This window comes from Enoplosus armatus, chromosome 23 (genome assembly GCF_043641665.1).
Source record: "Enoplosus armatus isolate fEnoArm2 chromosome 23, fEnoArm2.hap1, whole genome shotgun sequence".
NCBI classification, from domain to species: Eukaryota; Metazoa; Chordata; class Actinopteri; order Centrarchiformes; family Enoplosidae; genus Enoplosus; species Enoplosus armatus.
Window position 1 is genome coordinate 16,501,252 of NC_092202.1, and position 25,340 is coordinate 16,526,591.

A 25,340-nucleotide genomic window follows, 5' to 3' on the forward strand; every position below is an offset into this window, starting at 1 on the left:
CACCGGTGCTCCCATTCAAGATTAGGAAGCAGCATACATTTAGAAATAAAAGTATGTACAAAATATAAAAATAAGAAATAGAAAATAAAAATATACATTTACAATATTTAATGAAAAATAAAAGTAAAAGAAATATATATATATACACAGGAGAAGAGTGAATGCAGTCAGACGCAGTCAGATCCAGATAATCAGATGATTGGACATAGTTTTAACTGCAAGTAAACTTGTTTTCATTACTATACTTAACATTCTTGGTGTCACCCAATAATCTCCTAAAGGTTTTGATCAGCAGTTTTGACTGATAAAGTGATATGAAGTTGTATCACCAGCTATTTGACCTAAATGGCTCTATAGAATGCATGTTTCACAAATAGCTACAGCAATTTCAGTTTTGTACTTGTTTAAGATCCCCTGCAATCATGTTTCAAGACGTAAAAATACTTTGCTGTGAATACAATTTTATTTTAAACACAGCTTTAAGGTGAGCACAGAAAACGTCCCTTCCCTAACCCCCCTTCCGCAGATGAATGTAAAAACAGCATTCTAATGTCAAACTCTGCACGTACAGTTCATCATACTGCACCGTGAGGGTCCAATATCCAAGTGAAGTACAATACACAAAACATTTTTGAGTTGAATGGGGACTTCAAACTGAGGTCACCGACACCTGTGGTGACTAAGCTTATATATGTAGCTGTCAACAGTAAGTGTGTCTGGATCAAATGTGCTTTCTGTTCAACTGCATTACTTGTTTAAATAGCTGTGTGTACACAGAGGACATGTAAGTGTGGGCCTGCGAGTGGCAGCAATGGAAGGAACGCCATGAGGGTAACCTCTCGCTGTCTGAAAGCACCTTAATGTTTGAGATTATCACGGCCAAAATGACTGCTTGTCTGAAGAGAGATCCTTGGAGCCCAACTGTACAGGTGGTATTCCAAACTGAAAAACTTGTGTGTGTTCTTTGTTTCTGTCTGCTAAAGTAGGTGTGTGTCTGTGAGGTTTGTATGTGCTTGTACAATGATATGCACTTGTGCTTGAGTGACTCATCACTGCAGTGGAGTATGGACGACAAAGGAAACGATGGCATCCTTTGAGTAAAAGACAGAGGAGGCTGAATTCAGGAGGCTCTTAGCATGAGGACTGATGACAGACATGATACTGGAGATTTGAGGTGTTCCACTACAGAGGCCCACAAGCGTTCTGTAAATGTGACAATGCAGAGAAGGCAACAGCATATGGGGCGGCAAAAATTCAGATGGGAATACTCATAAACACAACACACACACACACACACACACACACAGCAGGTTGTAATCGTGCCGACATGTGTGCGCAGCATGCTCTGAAGTCACACACAAACAGGCAGCTGCTGGTGATCTGCTTTGAGTGTGTGATTGTGACTCTCTGGGGTTCCGATCTCAGCGTGTCATCACATAGGTGTGTCTTCCTGTGTGTGTGTTGGGTGTGATGTAATTTGTTTGCCTCTGCAGCTGTCGCGACCCAGCATTTCCATTCTGTGCTCACCCACCCCACCACCAACACCACCTCTGAGGATTAGCCACTGCGCATGCTGGGGACCACATCATAGCCAATCACGTATTCATGGGAAATTCAATTTCTCCGACACACTGGGATGATTTGTACCCTGACACAGGGCTCTATCTCGCCCAACGAATTGTGTCTCAAATTGAAAATGCAAGCGGAGGACGGCTTTTACAATGGGGCCCAAGCCGAGCAAAATATAGGAATGTGAGGAGGGGCAGTGGTGGGGAAAAAATAGTTAATGTGTGAGTATTTCCAGTCCACAGTGGAGCAAAACAGCCCTGACTTATTTGTTATACTGTTCCCTGTAGTGTGAGGGAAATTCATCTGCATATCAATGCTATTGTACAACTCTGTTGATTAACTCTTTCTGTGCAGCTGGTGACAATAGGGAGGCAATCCACTTTCATTTTCGCCACCCTCGCCCTTCTCTACTTTCCATTCCTGTCCTAAAATACAGATATTTTCCCAACCCCTACTATCATACATTAATATGGATTTTAAACAGTGTTAAACCCCTTTCAGCATCATTAACATCATGCGTCCCATCCCCATACATATCTCAAGTTAATCCCATTTGCCAGACAATCCAGATAAGGAATCATCATGTCAGTAATGGAGGTGGCACCGTTGGGACACACAGCAAGCGCAGGTGCCAACGGGCTAATTGAAACCAATCAGCATTTCACACAGCAAGCGTCACCCGCATAATCAGGTTGTTCCCTGTAAAATTCCCCACAGTGCTTTGCTTATTTCCCCTCCCTGCGTTTTCACTCTTCCCAGCGGTGATGGCCTGAATACACAGACGTGCTGCTGTGTTTAACAATGCAGACTTGCAATATATGGCAGGGTCACAGGTCACAAGGAAGAGGTACATAGTGGGAGTGCAGGCACGGGTTCTCCTTCACCTCCCGTCAAGATGGATCTCTGCCCCAGGTAAGTCTTCTTGTGAAGGACTGTAAAATCAAATGAGACCAGTGGGAAATGTGGAGATTCCCCCCACAATGAAAAAGATATAAACTGTGGAGCCTTTAAGATGGTGATATTTCCAGATAGATAATCTCCTCTCTGGGTGAGAGATTTTGAAGAGGGGAACCTTATTTTATCTTCTCTCTACCCAGCAGCAGGCCTGATGATTTTCCTTTTTATCCTGACTGTCTCCTAAAGTTAGAAACACATACTGTGAGAATATTTTTTGCGCTAATTTAGTCATTCCAAAAGGCATACAGAAAACAGTTAAAACAACAGGGACAACGCCAGCTACTCAAGACTCTGAGGATGTCCTGATGCGGTATCTGAAAGTTAGCAGGTTTGATTTTTTAAAATCACTCTGCTGTAAGACAGTTTGTCTTTCTATTTTTCCTTTCAGACATTTTATTCATTTAGCATGGCATTCAACAGACTTATCCGCCGAGTAAATTGTTTGTTTGCAAACCTTGACACAACATCCCTGCTGTGAGCCTTGAGCTACAACTTATTAATTAGAATGGGAAATCTGTATGGAAAATATTCCACATGGCTGCATTTCTCCAAGGTGCACCACTACTCAAATTAGGTGAGAACGTCCACTGCTCAGCTTAATTAATTTGAACCACCTTCGATGAGTCCTGTAGCTCACGCAAAGACGGCAGATCGACTTGCATTATTATCCGCAATGTTTACACACGGGCAGACTTTGTGCACACTTTCCATGTCAACCAACAATCTCCAACCCTTTTTAAAAATGCAGCAGGTGTCGTCCATTCAGCACCGATGCCCCTTGCCGATGAGCCACAGCCTAAGTCTTTGCAGTTGAAGTGGTGCTAATGAGAATGAAGTCATGGGGATTCTGGCAGCTATTGTGACTGATGTGGAGAGAGACACAAGCCAGAACCATAACACCTCTTTTATACAACACACATACCCTCCACCCAGTGTTTCAAAACATGCAGAGTGTTGGGCCAATGGCGGCTGCTGATGGGGAAATAAGGGCAGTTTCTTGGCAACTGGCAGCCATTTTGGAGGCCAGTTCCACTAAAAGGATTTATGAGGGAAAGAGGAGGATAGAAAGGAATAAAACTTCCCTTCCTTTTTCATCTTTTCCATTTGACAATCAAAACCCCAACTGAGCAACCAAACTGATGCAGGGACGATGTACGCGAAACAGTCTCAATTAAAAGTAGCCTCAAAGAATACTTTTAATTCACATCCATCAGACATGGAGTTGTGCTTTTGAATGGCCAGTGACTGACTGTCTTTCACTGCCTGGAGATCTGGAGAAGAAGGAATGTATAGAGAAAGGGGCTGTGAGAAAGACGAGGTTTAACAGGGGAGGAAGCAGGGGGAATGGGTTTAACGAGGCTGTAACACTGCATAAAAGAATGTCCTCTTTCCGGATGGACACTGCAACACACATACATGCGTAGGCATAGGCATCAAAGAGGGACACAGTGCCATGTTTCATCAAGGATACAGTTTTCATCAGTTGTGTTCTAAAGAACTTCCCATTCTGATGTTACTCAGACTGAGCTATTCTTTGACATGCACAGGTCTCTGGGTACAGCGACAAGGTCAGGTCTGACAGTGACCAAATATCTAACAGATGATGTAATTCAAGAAGCTGCTTTGCACACTTTGCTCAAAGAAGGACATACTGCCGACCACTTAGTTACTATTAGTAGTTTTCTTTGAAAGCATCGGACTCAGTATATAATATAGGTCTTCTGTTAAAGAAACAGGTCTAACAACTGTGATGTGCTCTCTTTCACTGACACATGGCAACCATGACAACATCAACCCTTCCTTAAACTGACTGGATAAATGTAAATGTACATGAAATATCCAATGTAAATGTACCTTAAATAAATGCCCTAATTAAATCATTTACAGGTCAAATGACATGACAAGACTGGGTTCAACCTAGGATAAATTTGGTTAAAAAGTCTAGATTATGTCTAGATTACATATAATCATTGGTTCCAGACCATTTCAATGACTATATTTCAATGTGAACGCGAAAAATTTAAACGTAAAAGTTAGACATCTAGGTTATGTGTAACTGTTGTTTCCACAGTCATATCAATGACTATATCTCAAATCAACTTTAGTTCAATTGACAAAACAATTCTAATTTAGCGTCCACTTAGTAGTCAGAGGATTTCAACCACATCACATGCTCCTCTTTACCAGTCAATCATCATTCATATGATTTCCAAAGTCAATGAATTAACTTTCATTCTTAACTTTAAAGCCATATGGATGAAAAGTCCTAAAAGTGCTGTGGATACAATTTTAACAGCTACTGAGCTCCAATGTCAACTGAAAATCCTGTGATATGGTTGAAAGCGCCAAAAAAAGGAAGGCTAGGAAGTGAACATTTAGTTGGGGCTGTTTTGTCAAACTACTGTTTTCAAGGTCAAGAATGAATTATTGTGCTTCACTTTGGTGCACTTTTAACCTAGATGCCTGGATGACCTTTGAACTGTCAAATGACTAAACTAAGCTTACTGCTTAGCCATCAATATTGTTTTTTTTTTTAAATAAATTTGAGGTAAATATAGACCCCACAATTGCAGAATTAAGCATTGTATATTCATAACAGGTAGTTTAAATACTTTTTCACAACTTTTGAAAATTTCAAGAGGATCATCCTTAATCATCATCCCAATGATGCACACACTTAAGTTATCTTTGAGAGGTTTAAAAATGGCAAAAACTGGCTCTGGTTTTCAAGGCTTTATTTCATTACATTTCATCCAAAAAGTAGTTCTGAATGTTTTCTTTTTCTTTTTTAAAAGGTAGAAAAGTACCTCTGTATAAACCTCTCATCTGAAATGTTAACTATTTCTGTAGAAAGGCTCCAAAGTTACAAGTCCATATTATATCCTATTAGCTCCACTACAATTTCCATATTCTTACTAGATTACAGAACAGGTGATTTGGCTGTTTCTGACGATTTTTTGGAATTAGTTCATTTGGAGGGTTATTGTGGACTCTTGTTACGTCCCTTCTGTCAAAAAATGTTTTTGTCTATGAATAATGGGTGCCTGGTCTTAGAAATTCTCAATTCAGGGTGAGTTAGGTTTCCTTGAAGGATTTACAGACTGCCACACTTCCATCATACTGGCACAGGAGGATTTTCATTGGCCTGATATGTTACTATAAACTTCTTTTGACTGATTTGATGAGTCATACTGTAGAGCTATAAGACATACAGAAAACACAGACATGTCCAACAATGACCTACAATCATCCCACAAAACAATAAAGATTTCTTAGCAAAAGAAACATCACAATCCGGAAATGGGCTCGTGCATAGTGTTTGGCACTAAGCTGTTATCAGAGGCAAGTGAAAAGAAAGATAATGAAAAAGGGGATTAACCACAGAAAGAGAGTAGAGAACCAGTTGGGCCTGCTGTTGAATACACACAATAAATTTAAAAAAGGGCAAACAAGCTTTCCTCTGCCGGCCTTTATTGCCCTGCTGGAGTGTTGCTCACATCAGCACGCCAGCTATGAACCTCTATGTCAGTGTGTGTATTTGTATTGGGCATGGGGGTCTTCCAAACGACATATTTGCATACAAACAGCCTGTCCAAATTCAGTGAGGGGAAAGGGGGAGCAGAAGAAAGGGATGGGAGAAAGTGTGAAAGTGTGTGTGCACATGTGTATGTATGTGTGTTTTACTTGTGATAGAGAGTGTTGGGAAGGGGGTTTATTTGTCCTCCTCAGGTGCTGAGGGGCTTTTGATTTAAGCAGAGTGCAGAATCTCATTACCTGAGTGATGCACTGCCTGTGTTTACACGCATTATTCCAAAGAGGCTTCAATGCTCGTTCATTGCTCTACCTCTCTCGGTCAGAAAAAAAAAAAAAAAAAAGTTCTACTTGCATTAACAAACAGGCTCAGCCACAGAGGAGGCCGAGGGATCAAATGGCTCTTTTTCCTAGAGCAGGGCTGTCGCAGGCGGGATGCTTTGGTAGATTTACTTTGCTTAAGTATGACCACCAATGATAGCACTTGAGAAGTCTTACTGGCATGAGCTGGATTCACTGTATAATTACAAGCAAAAGAAAAAGTAATGAATTCAATAAACTGACTCATTAATGTCAGTTATAATATCTAATGAATGTTTGCTAACATTAGCCACCATGAGCTAATGCTGTGAGCTAATGTCGCGTATTTGAAATGTTGGTTCCTTATCAGTCTGGCAAACGGGATTTATATAGCCCAATATCACAATTCACAATTTTACTTCATGTTGCTTTACAATCTGTAAAGTATGGAACCCCCCCCCAAAAAAACTTAACTGCAACACATATCAAATCACACACTCTCCGCTCACTCTTTTGCTAGCATTCCTGCTGTCACGCCACTCACCTGAAACTTGCTGCAACAGTTGCTGTTTATATAGCTTTTTCTAAGCCCCACCTCCTCCCGAGCATCCACCTGTAGGCTCTGAGTCTACATTCCCCACATTATCATCATCACTCCCCAGTTCCAGAGATTGGTGTATCCTTGTGGGGAGTGACAAGCTCAGAACAAGGACAACAAATCTCAACTCTGTACATACTCTGTACTCATAATAATCCATTCCATGTCAGTTGGCTGACTGAAATTAATTTGTGTCTTCAGACTGATGATAGAAAGTGTGTGACAGCAAGGGCCCCCCTTTGGACTAGAACCTTTTATCATTTGGCCGATCTGGTGGAGTGGAACAGTAGTGGAAGTGGCAGCATTACTTCAACAGAAGGTAAAGGTAAAGAAGGTAAAATCAAGGTCTGTTTGAAAAATGTATTCCAACATCATTTTATAGCCTCACTTTAAGGCTGTCAGCAAAAACATAATCTTGGTCTATCTGTTACATTCCTCTCAGTTCACTCTTTTTATCACTTATTTGCATTTCATATTTTTAATAATTTAATCTCATCTCATCTTCCTGACTACTGCAAGCCTTAAGCATTTTCTATCTTTAGAGTTTTATTCAAAAGAAATGCTGGTGCATGAATCCGTACCTGAACAGCTCACTTTCAAATTACCAACCTGCATATTAAAAACCACATAATCACCCCTTTAGATTGCATTTAAGTCTATTCTTAGCATCCCAGTAGCTGACGGTCACCTCGTCTTTGTGAGCCACTGTCTCTCCCTTTACGCTGCGGAAGACTGAAATCACCTGACGCCACTGTTGTGACAAGCAGCAATCCAAACGATAATTCAATTTGTCGCTACTTTGCATTTTTATTCTCACTCACGGGCTCACGTCTCCTTTCAATCAAGCAAAAGTAAACCAGATATAGAAGACGGGAGACAGAGGCAGTCAGAGAGAGAGATGGAGGTATAAACAGTGTAGGAGCCTGGCAGAGTACGCTACATTGTTGCAAGCATCAGATCACAGCGCACGGCCTCGCCTATTTCATGTAAAACAACCGTTGTTTTTGACAGAACGTTTGTTAAAAACCGCCCAAGGAACATGCAGAGTTTAGATGAAAGAGGCTTCAGAGTTATGGCTTTTTCTTTCTATGCACTTCTTTCTTTTTCTTTCCTCCCACACACTCACCACTGCAGACACCCCTCCCCTGATACTCCTGTGCTCTAATTGCTATCAACATGAGTCACAAACAATCAGGCCATTTTTTCTTCCAGGGACAAGAATCATTACTGGCAAGCTTCACATCCGTCAACACATGCTAATTCTCGTTTTACTGCTTCCAGTCACCTCGTGTGTGTAGGTGTGTGTGAGGTTGGCACAGCAACCAAGCACGTAATTCCAGGTAGAACTTAGGTGGCAGAGTTTCCTTTGAACTGGGCTAAGTTGAGGTATGGGTTTTTGCTCCATGACAAACGTCAGCCAACTGGGAAAATAGGATAACTTTAATAATAATTTTAAAAATAATTTCCTAAATAACTAAAAGGGAGTTCTTTATCATTAAACCAAAGCAGAACTCTTCACGGTTCTGTGACAACTGCTAGAAAAGTTCTCTTTAGCACCATTCTGAAATGGATTTATGTGAATCCTTCAGAATGGTAAAAAGAGCCCTTTACAAAATCCTCAAAATCCACAAAATCCACAGTTTCTGAATGTTTATGGTTCCGTATGAAATTACTTCCTTCACCAGAGAACATTTGAAGAATGCAGTTTTTTCTCCCTGTGAAGTAAATTTGATTCTGAGCAGACTGTTTCTAAGAGTTATATGTGTACTATGTACTCATTTCACAGAATGTGTGACCGAGAATTAGCTAAAGGCAACAAGGGACCATGGTTTTTAGAGGTTTTAGAAAAAAGAAAAAAATGTTTCACATCATGAGAATGAATTATGTTTCAAACAAAGATGGTGAAGAGGTAAAGATAAAAATGTTCAAACACCCGTTTTGGTGATGAAACAGAAGCCTTGATGGAATACTATAAAATTAAATATACATGATGACACAATGCCCAATAATTATGGGTGACTACAAAATTCCACCCATGTACTGTAAATGTCAACATTAATGTTACAGAAAACCCAAAGTAAACACAAAACATTTTAAAATGACTGTCATGACTTTCATGCTATTGATTTGGTAAATTGAATCAGCAAATACATGATGCATCCAAACTATATAAAATATGCCTCAATTTCATCATATAATTGTATGAATTATATATATGTATTCCTAGAGGAATCAACAAAGGGCAAACTTATCAGAATACTAATCAACCGTTTAGACAAGTCATAATTCATAAGGCCACTACAGTCCTTGTCCAGGAAAATGTAAACATACGTTGTATTTGTCACCCCAAGTATCAAGACAGCATCTGTTGTTAGTTCAAATGCCTGTCTCCAAGCACCTTTTCCAGGATTCACGTTTATTTCCCAGCACCTGCAAAGCACATATGGATGTATGTGGGCTTCTTTGAAAATATTTACAGTTATCTTAGATGAACAAAAGCTTGTTAACTGATCTAAAATCAGTGTTAAGTGGTTGTTAAAGCTAACACAAAAGTGTTAGGTAGCCACAAGTGTGGGTTTATATAGAAACTTACCAGAGCATAATCTCATGGATTTTACTGAAAAGAGATATGATATTGCAAATATATAATGTTATGCAAACCTCAGCGAATCATAACCAAGGACATGGACATTCTATTTTATATCTACCCACTTTTCTGTTCTGATGCCTGACTTGTGTGGAAGGCTTCATGCTGAAGCTGTTGTGCAATTGGCTTGAGAGGGAAACTGAAAATACCCAGGTCCCCGGTGAGAGGTGGGGTTCAGATGGGGGGGTTTGATAGAAAGTGTGGATGGCTTAGTACCGAGGGAAGAAGATCCAATCTCTAAATGTGTTGCTGTGAGGGTGAAATACTGGAGAAACCCTGCTGGGCTGCATTTCACAACTCTCTGAGGGGCTCTATAGGCAGAGCTTTCCCACAGGCACGCAGGCACACATCTCACACCACCCCCCCACACATACATAACACATACAAAAACCTTTTCCAGAGCCAAGTACTGCAAGCTTATATCGACATACGTTATTGTGAAAATTTCTTGGTCATTTTCAAGTTTTATCATCAGTTAAAGAAATGTTGGGGTCATGAACGACGCAAAATGTTTATACTCAAAAATATGACAGATGGACAGAACAATTTACAGATAGTTTTGCTATTACAAATGTATTAGTTGTGCAGCTAACAATGTAAAGCATGTCTGAGGGTACCACATGAGGAAATGTCACAAGGTCATTAAAATTACAAAATGTTCATCTCCTTGGAAGCATGAAGACACGTCTGAAATTCATGGCAATCTACTTATTAGATTTCGGCATATGCTGTGAGCAAGGTTGACATTTTAGCCTAAAAAAGCTCATAGAGTGTTGAAAGGGGAAATGCATTATCCTCTGTGAAGCATGTCATTTCATGGCAATGTCACAAAAAGATTATGGTATTTTTTGAGGACAAAAATACTGGCAATTATCGCCTATAGTTAAGCACTAGGAGAAAGCTCATTGAGTTTTTAAAAGGGAAGAGGATTAATATTTTAATTATTTAATTAATTAATTAATTAATTAATTAATTCATGTTAATTTAATGGCAATATGGCCTTTAGATGGTGATACTTTTCATCTTGTAGTGAACATTTTGGCCAGCCCAAAAGCAAGGTACATTTCTTTTCTTCCTGAAAAGTTGACTTTTGGAGATACAAGATTTCACCAGATAATCTCAAAATGACTGGCATATATTTATGCCAGAGCTATACATGAAATATGCAGGACCTGGGAGAAGTGCGAGGCGAGGGGCCACCCTGAATTCAGATCAGGAATCAAACCACTGGAAGACCCCAACTGGATTCTGTTTACAGAGACAAGATTGGAAAAACAACGAACGCATGTTGGGTACATTTTAGCACCGTAATAAAAAAATAAAGTTTGGAGGAGAATGTCTGGGATGTTCAAGCAGCTGAGGGGCTTTCTTGTGAGCCACAGCCTGCCAACTAGTTGTTTTGGCTGTTGCTTGGTAACCAGCACCCCCCAGCTCCATCACACAAAAACACACAAATGCTTATAGTGAGTAATTTTGCCTTCAAGGGTTTTCACCTTGCCAAGCTGAAAAGACAAGTTAGAAAGCAGAGAAGAAAAAAGGTAGTTTGTTAGCTAGAGACCACACACACATACCTTTCTCATAAACAGTACTGCAGGAAAAAACAGACAACAATATCTACCCCGCTGCCAGCAGCCTCAGAACAACCTGCAAGACAAACGCGTCATCATGCTTTTATTTAGCTTCCGGGCAGCCAGCATCCACCTGCAGTGTTGTGCATGAACGCGCTTGAACGAGCAGCGTTCACTGAACACTGAACTCATATTTTTGCATAACACTGTCCACCTGGCATCACAAAACACTTAATTAGACAGTAATACTACAGTAGCACACTGCGAACGGGACCTTGGGAAAGTACACAGAGCAAAGTAACCATGGCATTGAAGCGACAAATGCTACCTACCGCCAAGTGGCAAAGAGTGGTCCTATGCCAACACTGAGGCCACACAAAGAGGAAGGCTTTGGAAGATCTCATAGACGGATAAACTCGATCATCCACAGTGCTTTTATGTTTCGGACAATTAACTTGCTATTGTTGTCTGTGTCAACTATGCCAAATGGTCGGACACAGATATATGCATGTTTTTCTTCAGTCAGTATTTCAGGTTTCAAACACGTTATTATTAACATCCCCATGTGCAGTCTATGTACTATATTTACATAATAGAAAGCAAGTAATATTAATACAAAATATCTAACTACAGATCTTATACATGAAATTATTTCACACATGCTGCTCTTTGTTGCACTTCCCATGCACTCAGCAACAAAGCTAGCGGCGCTAGCTTGCCCAGAACTCAGAAAGACCATATCTTCTCATAATCCTAATCATAAATTCATAAAATATGGAGCCACACATTAACAGAGAATTAATATATATGTATACGGAGTTTGTATACACTTTCTCACCTTTAAAGAGAGCACATGAATAGTCTTGGAGCAGCTCTCCTTTCTAGTAAGCGTACATTCTTACAGTGCTACAACAGCTAGTGCCTTCTACAATAAATGGGATGATGCATTTTATTTCGCTATACATTTAAAATATTAACCAAAAGTATTTCTGGGGTCCAAATAAATACTGTAGTCAAAAACAATAATAATGTAGCCACAGCTAAATGAGGATACCACAAAACAGCTGAATAAACCAAAATAATTCTGGGTATAATTCATAGCAATTCAATGCCCAGGAAGACCAAGACCTATTTGGATGGCAAGCCTGCTGTAGTGGTGCTGTGCTTTGTAATTTTGAGACAGTGCAGGATTCACATTAAAAAGGGACCGTGGTGAACCAAGCAAGCAAGTCTGATGATTTACTGTCTGAGTTTTGGAGTATCTTTTTAAGTAGGGTGAACAAGGACAGACAATATAAATGACGAGAAAGGCTCTCCTCACATGTGCAAACAATTTTCCACTGCAGAACAACCAGGGGCCAAATGAACTGTCTGTTCATTTCGTGAAGCGTGAACAAATGCCTTTCACATTAAGTCAAGACCTAGATAGTGTGGTTTTTTTTGGTGTGTGTGTGTGTGTGTGTGTGTGTGTGTGAGCGGGGGGTGGAGAGGGAGAATTGTTCTGTCTTATGTGTGTACACACCTGCATGAGCCATGATTTACCATGCAAATAAAGACAAGCACCTTATTATAAAACATGATGGTTATGGTTATGGTAAATAACCACTTTTATGGTTATAAATCTACTACTTAGATTAGATGTATGCTTCAAGCAGATTAATACTTATCTTTAGACCTAATGGGCTAAAACAATGCTTGTGCTTGCTGAAGGTGGTGTTGGCAAAGGAGGAGAATATGAGGGTAAAAAATTGTAAAATTAATGGTTGAGAACCTTCAACCCAAAGCCATGATTAGAAGAGGCATGGAAGGATCAGAGGGAGGAATGGTGATCATAAATATATTCAGACTGATGATGTCAGCTAACAATAACAAGGACAAGTTAATTGGAAGTAGTCTCTAGTGTGAATGCGTAAGTGTACTGCACTTAAAGCAGAGTTGCAGAGCATCACATAATTTATAATTTATAATTAATTCCCAGCATATGGTTGACATTTTTATTTTTTATTGAAACCTATCAACAATTTTCTTGATGGACTGCCATAAAATGTGGTACAACCATTCATGCAAAACTAATAACATTCCCATCAGCCTGAACAGATTTCAACTTTGTATTTAGTGTTACAATATGTTAGCATGCTGAACTAAGATGGCAAACATGGTAAAATGTATACCTGCACAACGTCAGCATGTTAACAGTCATTGTGAGCATGTTAGCATGCTGATGTTAGCACTTAGCTTAAACAACTTTAAAAAAAAGTCTACAGCTATATTAGCTGGTACTTAAAGTACTTAGTTTGAGGTTGAAGAGGAAATGTGGGGGAGAGAGAGGGGGGATGACATGCACCAAAGGGCCCAGGCCAGAATCGAACCTGGGCTGCTGCGGTAAGGACTCAGCCTATATGGTATGCACTCTACCCAGTGAGCTACTGGGGGACCCAAAGTATACCTATAGACTTAAGGGCAAACACACCAGCATCCTCAGAGGTTTACGTGCATCAACTTGTCAAGATACACAGCTGTCCTGTTCAGAGTATGGTTCCCCAGCATCAATGCATGTCAACTCTCCAGAAAAGTAGCAATATATCACATTTGCTCCCCGACCAGCACATCCCAACTACTGTAACGTGATTACTTCTGTGTATGCACATCACACCTGTGGCACGGACGTCAAATGACACACAACACAGTCAATGTGTGTTGATATCAGAATCACCTATTAGCCAAATATGTGTACACATTAAAGGAATTTGACTCTGGTTTTTCTCCCATCTCATCATATGATTTCAGTATTACAAACTTTATCTTTGGCCCCCACCATACAGCCGAATGGTTATATCAGAGCCAGCTAGGTCATATCAACTGATGCTTATACATAGTGGTTTATCATGTACTTGTATACTGTTTTTACATTCTAAACCCTCTAAAACATTTGAGTCCATGAATTCTATGTGCTTCCACTTTTCATTCCTACCCAGGAGGGCTCTTAAACCAGGAAGTGGCAAGAATTATCCACAATTCCCCTATGGAGGTAGAGGGTGGGACGAGAGTTTGGACTGTCAGCGCCCCTTTTGCCACTCATTAATCACTTAGGCTACTGCAGGACAGGCCGCCAGGGATCAGTAGCACACACACACACACACACACAAATTTAGAAAAGGTGTGAGTGCAATCCCAATGTATAATCGGTCTCTCCATGAAACAATCGATACACACAAAATAGAGAAACCCTTTTAAATGTTGAGGGCTGTTTCCTCTCAGATACAAATGCACATATCGGAGAGACATACACACACAGATAATGATACTGTTCATCGCCATAGAGAGGAGACAAAGCCATGGAGAGCTGGAGTGGATGAACCCGGTTAAAGACTAACCGCTCTAAGAAGTAAAGCGAACGTCCCCGCAAAGAGGCAAGGATTATTTCATTGGTTTGACAGGGTTATTGCACACACAAAAAAAAAAAATCAGAGAGCAGAGCAGAAACCTGAGAGCAGACGTTTCATGAGTGCACAGAAGCAGCCTGAGTGAGAGGAGAGGGGCTGCAGCTGGAGCGCAGGAAATCCAAGCAACAATATATCTGAGTGCAAGCGTACAGTTTGAGCAGAAGCAGAGCAAATCTGAGCGCAAGGGCAAGATTTTGAGGAAAAATATTACAAAATCTGATCGTGAAATCAGTAAGTCATGCTCTCAAATTGAAAGGCCACACTCTTGAATAAAGATAGGAAGAGAGTTCCCTGGGGCTGGTCAACAACTCCGAGAGAGGAAAGAGAGAGAGGCACAAAGAGAGTCCTTTCAATAGTGGATGCTCTCTTCATTCAGAGGGCTGCTATCATGTTATACAGCCTTATGTCCCTTCCTAGGATGTCTTCCAGGTCTCAAACTCTACATGCATGCATGCATGCATATTTATGTCTGTGTATACATTTTTGTAAATAATATCCTAGTGTCTTTAAATCTGTAATTTCAAATGACTTGTACATACTCCGCATGTTAAAGCCCCTATGTGAAGAATTTTTATGTGATCTGTCAAATTAATTATATAACTGTTTGTAGATAATTGAGACAATCCAAGTGGAAATTGATGTAGTCTTTGTGTTTCTTTCAGGTCAAAGTCAGACATTTTCAAATCACACATATAGTGGATTTAAACTTAGCACATAACATTATTAGTCATGCAGAGTCTACTCAGCTTGTGAAGATGTTGTTGTAGTATAAGGTTTCATGTGGTTCTCAAACAGCTTTGATGACATCATCAAGGATCATTTTGTTTGACAGTTATTTCAGTTTGGGTTTGGAGACTACAATTCTTTAACAAAAATCATTGATCTTTTCACTGAGCCTTTAACCACAACTCATGGTCTTCATCCGTTGATTTAGTTTGCTCAGTTGTCATGAAAAGCTAGTAGCAAGTGGACCTTGAGTTAAGATTATTATTATTTTTCAAACTAGGGTTTGAAAGACGTGGCCATTTAACAGGCAAGAAGAACAAATGAAAAGACGCTATCGAGTTGCATTATGGGAAGTGCAGGATCCAGCATTTTTGACTCACTAGGGGCTAAAAGTCATGTCTTGACATCTGCTGCTTATATTTTGACCAGTCTTTGCAAGTTACCCAACTTTATGGAAGTGCTACATTAAATCACTACAGTAACCCTCTCGTAGTGGCATTTACCTGTAGGTTGAACAAATGTCTGTTTTCATGCTTTCTCTCAGAAATTCATGTACAGTAACATAGCATTGATTCAATGTCCAGGTCTTGAAAGCCTCTGTATGTACTGTTGTAAACATGGTGTCTGGTAGCACTTTGAAATTGTCTCTGCGTCTTAGTATAAGCATTGAAAGTGAGAAAACAGTGCAACAGAAACTCACGACATGAACTTCAAACAAAAAAGGGACAATTTACTGATTTTAGGTGGTGGAATAGCAAGTATCCAATAAATCCTTACTTATATCAATTGACAGTTGATCTCTGTAAAAAAACGCATTTTGAAATCTACCCCTGGTGCTGTAATGATCATTGACTTACATTTAGAACCTCAAAGACTCGAAAACAAAATGATGAAACAAGAGGAGGCAGGGATTTATTTTTTCAACTCATCAATCTGCGCGCCACTCATAAATGTCAGCCTTAGGGAAATTGAATGGCACCATTTGTCTGTGTTTATTAGTTTGGGATGAACTCTGTCTCGATGACCTTTCAGAGTACATACCCTCACGACGTTAAATAAGTCCAACTTCCTATGACTGGCAGAGCCTGAGCGTTAAGCTCCCGGTGGACTCATCACCTCGATTAAAAAAAAAAAAAAAAAAGAGACAGGAATCAGAAAGGCTGGAGTCCACTGGGAGAATGTCATTTTTTTTTATTACTTAAATGCCCAGCCTTAAATGTCAAAGTACTAGAATCCCACAAGTCATTATTGAATTGTGGTGCCTCGTTCTGAGAAGTGACTTTGGGCAGCTTTTCAACTTTGAGTTCCTTAAAGTCGAACTGAAATCAAAATTAATTTTTACTAAACAATTTGTGTACTCATTTGGTGAAATTGAAAATTGTAATTAGCAAAAAAAAAAAGGAAATTTTAAAGTTTTATTTATGGGCATGATAAAAAAGGTGAAAATACAATGTATTAATGTTGAATTTTCATAGAAACACCAATCCTAAGATGTCAGTCAACCGCTGCCATGGGAAAGACCCACTCAGAGGATCCAGGATCATTTGTTGTTTCCACAAATCTATCCAAAATGGTTTTATCCTCTCTAGAAAAATGACACACATACATCTCAAATTTTAGTTCAACTTTAAGGCTGTTTAAAAAGGGAGTTTAAAACTTGACAGTTATAAAATCCTTTCAGAGTTACCTCTGTTCAAATAAACAGACCCTCTACCTCTGTCGTGCAGTAAATATGAACATACTTTGTTCACAAGATTTCTGGCTCCTGTAATTATATTTTTTTCATGTTCTCGCTGCCATTTGGACCCACCAATGTCTGAAGTTTCCCAAAGCAGCTTTAAATTCAATCTCTCTTGCCTCTGTCAATAATCCAATAAATTGTATGTTACCTATAAATGTCACCGTTTACATTTACCAACCAATTTCTCATGAAAGTCCAGCAAATTTGAGCAAAATAGATCTGCTGGCTGTTTCACGGTCAGATTATTTTCTCTTTCATGTTATTTTTTTCACCCCCAGAGCCCCCTGTAGCCACTGCCAGTAAAAAAGAGCAATGTGTTACACTGACAAAAAGGCTCCGATAGCAAGTGATGTCCCCACCAGACACCACCACTCAAATCCCCACAGCGTCTGTCAATATCCATCACAAAGACTGCTCTTGTTTACAAAGTGTAGCTGCTCTCACGTGACTCGGCCCTAAGAAAAATCACTGTAATATTCATACAGTGACCTTATACTGTATGGTGTCTCATCTCCAACTTAATCACTTAAATATCTCTAATATACTCCTTCAGTGTCTCAGAAATATTAGTAATGACATTAGTATATGTTGTGCCATTTTCTCCACTGACGTCACTGTTTAAACCCAATCGGACTTTTGTGATATCAGTACAACATCTGTCTGAAATCTATCTTTTAGTTAGCAGCATTGTGGTTTGAAACACAAATAAACAGGCACTGCAAAATTCATGGACAAAAAGCTCCATCAATATTTTAGTCATGGCTGTTGTGACTAAATCAAGCACCCAGCTGTCTGTTTAGTGTGAGCGCCTTGTTTTGTCACACTGGCTCTGTGCACTCACAGGCACCTTCTGAATGTTATCATACACAGTGGCATGCCTTTTATTATGGTTCTCAAAGTGTGCTAACGGGGCCTTCCCTTAAAGGAAGGATTTCCCCAAGTCAAATGAGCATTACATGTATAAAAAAAAAAAAAAAAAAGTAAAAAAAAAAGGGGAAGTTCAAGAACATAGAAGATGAAGTTTCACTCCTTCACGCAGTATGCGTCTGCAGCGGTAGCCCCCCCCCCCCCCCCCCCCCGTGCGAGAACAATACATCGTTTCTGGTGATGTGCGCTGTGGATGGAGTGATGGATGGCGGAAGGTGACAAAGAGGAGTATGGTGGGGATGGTGCATGAACCAGCGGATCGGGACGGGACAGGCTACTTACGCTACTGTTCTCTCCTGTCCAGTGGACCATCGCCTGGTTGTGGGTCGCATCCCCTTTGAGCACAAACGAGCTGCTGAGCAGAGACATTTGTTTTTCCCGGGACAGCGCTCTCCTGAAGCGGGGTGAGCTCTCCATGCTTTCCTTGTCACGGACCGTCGGTAAGCCAAGCGGGGAGCCTCCGTCTCTGCCGCCTATGTCAAACGTACGGTCCTCCCCGCCGCGCCGGTTTAAAGCCCCGCTGTCACAGCGCACGGGTCCCGGCAGTGCCATCCAGGCCGAGGCGGTCAACAGAAAGACGCAGAGGTGCGCTGCGGCAGAGACCGGTTCTTCGGAGCGCAGAAATGCCATGTTTTGCGCCGTAGTAGCGCTAGTATCGCGGAGACTGATGGAGAAACTGCTGGTTCTTGTGGAAGATAGGTGTATACTGTAAGCCGAGAGAAGGAGGGAGGGGAATAAGAGCGAAGGCAGACAGTGGGAACAACGTGGACGCGTCTCTGTGCAAATCAGGATACACAGGACGGAGCAGCGGTGCCATCTGCTGTTCTGCAGCTGCAGCGACCTGCGACTGAACTCAGTCTATCCTTATGTAGTGTCACCACACGAGGAATTCACATTTTAAATTGGAGATATTTATTTCAAAAGATGCATCGGTTATAGCACATTTTCATTTAAAGTGTCCGCGACTGATTATTACGAAGTGCCCTCAGCAGCCTGGAATTTATAAGTATGAGTAGAAAATATGATTTGAAAAAACAGTTAGGTAAATGCAAAAAGAAGAACCCTTTCACACAAAAGAAAGGCTAACCATTTCACACATAATGTCAAGTCAAAATAGACACCGTTTTTAAGCTGAACTGCACTGTCAGACATGTTCATTAGTATATAAGTCGTGTAAATATGGAGGAAGTGATAATCGATCAAACAAGTTAATCCTCAAATTTTACTGCAAATTATGGCAATTTGGTATGCAGGTGCAAATGTTCTGTCATTTTTCACATTGTTGTGGGTGGGGGGGATCAGACAGACAAAGGAATAGCCCACAGATGAAAAATGTATACTTACAGTCCCTAATTGACATGTATGGATATATGTGTCTTTTCTTTACAATGTTATTATAGCTTTACCCACACTCAATATCTGCATCTTAACTGACCCACTTTGGGTCAATGTAGGACCATCACAATTCTGGGTAAACTTTACCCATAGATGGGTTCTGATAGCCAGTTCCATTTTTCTTTTGCCTCTTGCAAAATTTGCAGAAAAATCTGATTTGCCATCATTTCCTTTAGCCTCTGCAGTACAGCCCCCAGTAAGAAGCAAATAAAAAAAAAAAAATCCAAAAAAAAAGCAAAAAACCACCAACCTTAATGAATGTGACAGAAGCAGTGACAAAACACCTTTTTAAGCACAGCAGAATCTCTGGTTTAGTTATGATACTGAGTGAAATAAAATCAGTACTTTTCAGGATAAAGTTAATTCCGTATTGCATCTGTTATATTAACCCAAAAATGGTTTATTTTTTAACCCACTGATTTTTAGTGTGTATTGAATCCCAAACACCACAAGGAAACAATACTACAGATCCAGGGGGAACCTGTCAGTGAAGAGTATTTTGATAAAGATTTTAGTCCACATCAATTTACGACATTTCTGTGAGCAGGTGGAACAATGATTTAAGACGTCACAATTTGGTATGATTTTTCTATTCTATCATGTAGATCAGTAGTTTTACTGATCATAAAGTACTGTATGTAACTGATTGAGGATTAATCTGCCTCACAAGTGAGTACCATGGTTTATTTGTAAGACTGAAAGGCTTGACATAGTAACATTTTGTACAAACAGCACTGTTATGTTAATTATGTTTTACAATTAAAATTGACTTTTACCCACCGGGAAAGTGGACAACGGCTCAGACTCTCAGTGGCCCCAAAAGTCCCAGGATGACTGTGTGGCAGTTATGTTATGGTAATTTGATTAATATAAACTGAAGAAGAAAAAAAAAAAAAAAAAAAAAAAAAAAAAAAAAAGCTTAAAGGCAAATCCTGCATCCTAATCTTGAGGCATTCTTAGGGTGAGGTTATAACCACTACAATCAGGCCATAGAGAAGGAAGATACTTGGAAGCAATCTTTTGCTTTCTGAGGATGCCTGTTCCTACAATACCGCCCCTGACACCAGAAGTGGGAATAATCGACATTGCAAAGCGTTTTTTTGTAACACTTCATTTTACAAGTCAGCAAATTTCATGATGGCATATTTGAAATTTCTATGACATTACACCCAAATTAAACCAACATCATTTGATAATTATATTCTGTTATTTCCCCAATAAGCAGGTAATAAATAGCTGGTCACTTTAACACATTTACAGGAAAATAAAGATAATTGATAGGCATGATTACAAACGTTTTATTTCCAGGGCCGCAGTTTCCTGGCAAGTAGGTAATACTAAGCAAGTAACTTCTAGCAAGAAATTTCTTAATTTACCCCAATTTTTTAAGAATTTCATTCTGCCCTTTCCTAATAAAGCAGTTACAGTACAGTTTTTCCACAATTGCTTACACACAAACTGTATGTATTAACTAAACTCCTCAAACCATTACATAAGCTACTAACACATAGGTGAATAATATTTATACATTGGTCAAAAGAAAAAGTAGAGTGACATGTTTTCATGTAGAAAGTAGCCATTCAATATACAGAACTCAAGTCAATACAATTAAACAATTAACAGTCCTAGAGATGTAAACAATACCAAGCTTTACTTCTCAACTAGTGGATGTAGGCTGCTAGGATAAGTCTAGAGACTTTTTCTCCTCCCTTTCCAATAGCTGCACGTTACTGTTTTCAAAGTCCGTGGTTCTAAAAAAAACAAAAACAGTGGTCCAGTGAGCTCCTCCAGAGCTAAGGTATGGGCAGGTTTCACCTCTACAACACAGATGATCAAGTTAGGTTTTTCTTATTTAACAGTGTCGTTTACCATTTTGTGGCGTTTCTTTAGCAGGGATTTAACCATTTTAATGCCGGGGCTTGTCTCCCCACTTGCAAATGTTCCACGAACAAGTTCCCCTTAGACACTATTTTGCAACGGCACCGTCACTGCTTCCTGGGCCAACGCTGCCCAAGACGATTGTGATTGGTTTAAAGAAAAAATGTTTCAGCTGAAGGGTAGAGTCTGCTCACAGGACGTGAAAACAGTCTGACCACCAGTGAACAGAGCACAAGTTATTTATCACTAGAGGGGTGATGAGATGAGGCAACCAAAACATCTTGATCTACATAGTACAAAGTGAAAGAGTGAAAAGATAAAGTGGCCATGTCATCACAAATGCACAGTGGAAGTTCACTGTGAGGTCATCATAAGGTTACAGGGAACAAAAAGTAAGTAAGTGTGGTTATGAGACTTTGATAATTTGCTATAACATTGACCTTACCGGTTTCTGTAGTAGCTGTATCAGTGTCCCCCTCTGTTCCTCGCACAATTCCAGGCATTAGGGTTTCCCCGATGATGCCTGCAATTCTTTGCTCGAACTGTGAAGGTTGGGGTTCTTATTGGCTGCCATCAGTAGATGACACTGGGAGTACACACGCACAGTTTTATAGATGTGAATATTCTTCTTGATTAAAAGTAGATTCTGAGGTTTGTGAGTACACAATGTTTTAGGATGGATCCTACAAACTGCAGGGAATCCATCAGGTCCTGGGGCCTCATTTATAAAACTAATTTGGTGCAGACGTATGTATTGGGGAAAATCATTAACACCACAGAAACCTGCCCATGTGGTTTACATGCCACATGGGACTGCACACCAATTAAACAATTTTGGCAGGACATCACTGACAACCTCTGGTTGCCACATCCCACTGTCCCCTTCACTCTGCTTACCAGGAGACATATCCAAGATCAATCTAAACAGCACATCCAGTAGAATACTCTTTAGCCCTAATCACCAAGGAAACAATCTTTATATGAGACAACCAGTGTAACCACAGGAAAGACTGGAATGCACAACTCAGAGACAGAAATGATGATAAAAAAAACAAAACAGTCTTTACTTGCCAGAAAGTTCGGTACACAGGGAGTCAGTCGAAGATAAGACAGATTATCCAACAGGGAGCAGGTCAAGGCAAAAATCAGGTAACGCTGGCAGAGTTCAAAATCCAGGAAAACTAAACGCAGAGGAAAATGACACTTGACACAAAGAACAAAAAAAAAGGGGAGGGGAGCACACAGACTAAATACAAAAGCTAGGTGGGGATAATGAGGGGCAGGTTAAACTAATCAGGGCAGGTGCAGACAATCACACTGACGGGCACATACAATGGCAGGAAGTGAAGTGACCTGAAATGAGAAGAGAGGTGAGCCACAAAATAAAACAGGAAGCAGTGAATGAAAAAACACATGAAAAAACCTAATTATGCCTGCCTTATGAACTGGAAATAAAGGAGAAAAAACAACATAGGCGCCTGAGCAATGGAGCAAGTGGAGTAAATGCATCCCCATTATTCAATTAGGGGGAGCAAAGTTATGGTTTTGCTACCCCACTTTTTGTCTTTTTAAAAGTAAATGTATTATCATACAGTCCTCGCAATAAGGCGATTATACTTAAGCAGCCTATATTAATGACAATTTTACTATTTTTAGCAACTGAAAAGTAATAAATATGTGTGAAAGTTCTATTGGGCGTGAAGCCATAAACATGAACTATGCTTACCTATGCTATCTACGGTCACATTGTAAGTCTCCTAAGACCACATGATACTTCTGCAAAGAGACGTCACTGTAGAAATGTGGAGTCTCCTGCAAATACCACACATTCTGTCTGACCTTGAGATACTGTCTGACAAAAATACCCTATCTGGACAGCTGCACTCTGTTCACCAGTCAACACAAGATACAGAGAGTTGAGCTACTATACAGGAATGACTTAGTCTGATCTTACCTTAGAGCCACTATTGGTCACTACAGGCCAGAGGGGCAGTGCTATATTTCCCTAAGCACAAGGACAGAGGGAAAGAAATATTTTACATTTTTCCTTCACACCTTTGAGTTGGTTCACATGATCGTTTGACAGCCAAAGCATGCCGTGGCAATCACAGTTTGTCAATCTACACAGGAGTCCGACTGTTTACAAAGGTGAGAAACATGAATCAAAGATTTGGCTCTTTTAAGTGTAATTATTATCATTAGTCATGGTAGTTATGATAATAACAGTGTTTGTTTTTTATTATTAATATACAGTGGGGTCCAAAAGTCGGAGACCACTAATCAAGATACTTCTATTTTGCAGTTGTTTTGAATGCAATACTATTTTTTTCATTACAAATGATAATATCAGCTTAACAATTTGAGTGAAAAGTTAAATCTGAAAAATGTACAGGAATTTCAGAAATAAGCATGCCCTCAAGCTGGCATGAACTGCAAAACCCTATGACTCATGTTATCCCAGCATGATTTGGGATGTCATTGTGATGTCACAGAATGCTTGGCTTTCTGAGTCTTCAAGTGCCCCCACAAATGTTCAATGGGGTTGAGGTCAGGTGACTGTGGAGGAAAGTCCATGACAGTCACAACTCATTGGTCTTCTTTGGTCTTCAAGTAGTTCTTGCAAAGCTTTGAGGTGTCTTTGGGGCCATTATCCTGCTGCAGTATGAATCCCTCTCCACAAAGATGCAAATCAGAGGGTATAGCATGTCTCTGAAGAATGGAGTGGTATGTCTCCTTGGTCAGGGTGTAGTCAGTTTGGTGCAGGTGTCCAACTCCAGAGTAGGCAAAACACCCCCAGACTTGAATTGTCCCACCACCATGTTTCACTGTGGGTTTGACACAGTGCTGTTTTATTCTCTCTCCTGTTCGTCTCTTTACATACACCCTTCTGTTACTGCCATAAATCTCAAACTTGGATTCATAGTATTTAGGACTTTTTTCTGCTGGTATTTCTTATTTCTAAGCGCTTGGCCTCATTTCCCCTTCGGAGAAGTGGTTTAGAAACTGCTACTCGTCCTCTGAGACCATCTGCGTTTTACAGTACTTTTGCTGATTGGAGTCTTACGTTCTTTATTTAGCAAATTCTGTATCTGTGATGAAGTTGCTTTTCCATCTTTCAGGGAATTAAGATTGATGTATTGATCTTCTGATGGTATGGTCACTTTTGATCTACCTGATCGTGCCTTGGATACAACAGATCCCATTTCTGAAAAGCGTTTTAGACTCCCATGAACTGCCCTCTTAGAAATCTTAATCTAGTCATGACTTCTGGCACTTTCACTTAGTTGTGATGCCATGTTTCCCACTATCACAATGCTACTTAGTACGCAATGACCTGCTGGAAACACAGACATATTTATGACAGATTAACACCGGCTGCCAGCTGAGCTAATTGAACGAGCCTCTGATGAGCAGATCAAATCTGAACGCATGCTTCAATGGAAGGGATACAACTCAAAGAAATCTGACTTTTTGTACAAAGTTGTTAAGTTGGCCAGTGCCACAAATTTGCTTAAATTTGATTGCTGACCTGAAAATGGTGCAGAATCCTAAATATTTCTTCTTCATTTTACATGTCATAACTCCTTGTGTTTTTAAATGTTTCTGAATCCTCATACTTTGTGATTATTTCCAGGTTTACGTGAAAATATTTTCGATGTGGTCTCAGACTTTTGGACCCCACTGTATATTATGATAATAATAGTAATAATTAATTATTATTGTTATAATTGGTGTTGGAGTTATGGTGGTTATTATTATGTGTATATAAGTGTATGTATGTGTTTTGTTTTTTTCTTCCTGCTCTTGATAATTCTTTACTATCATTATTACTATTTGAATACAACTGATGACCAAGGCGATGGCGACAATAATAGTTATATATATAATAGGCACGCACACCTGGCAGACACTCTCTCTCCCTTTTACACACTCATTCAACATCTTCCTCTCCCCCCAACCCCGCAGGCTCAATTACGACTATACCACAGGCTGGTAGCCCCACTGCCTCCCCCAGAATCTTGCCCATTAGTTCATATCAAGACAGGCCTTGCAGCTTGGC

At 40.0% G+C, this 25,340-nt stretch overlaps 1 protein-coding gene across 1 annotated transcript in view; it reads right to left on the reverse strand.

The window, feature by feature from the left end:
• sorcs2 (sortilin-related VPS10 domain containing receptor 2) overlaps window positions 1-18,637 on the reverse strand; it is a 343,474-nt gene extending 324,837 nt beyond the window's left edge. Inside the window, exon 1 of the mRNA XM_070929476.1 lies at window positions 18,290-18,637. Within this exon, the coding sequence (XP_070785577.1) occupies window positions 18,290-18,637 (348 nt within the window). The remainder of the gene's footprint in view (window positions 1-18,289) is intronic.
• Between the last annotated feature and the right edge of the window lie 6,703 nt (window positions 18,638-25,340).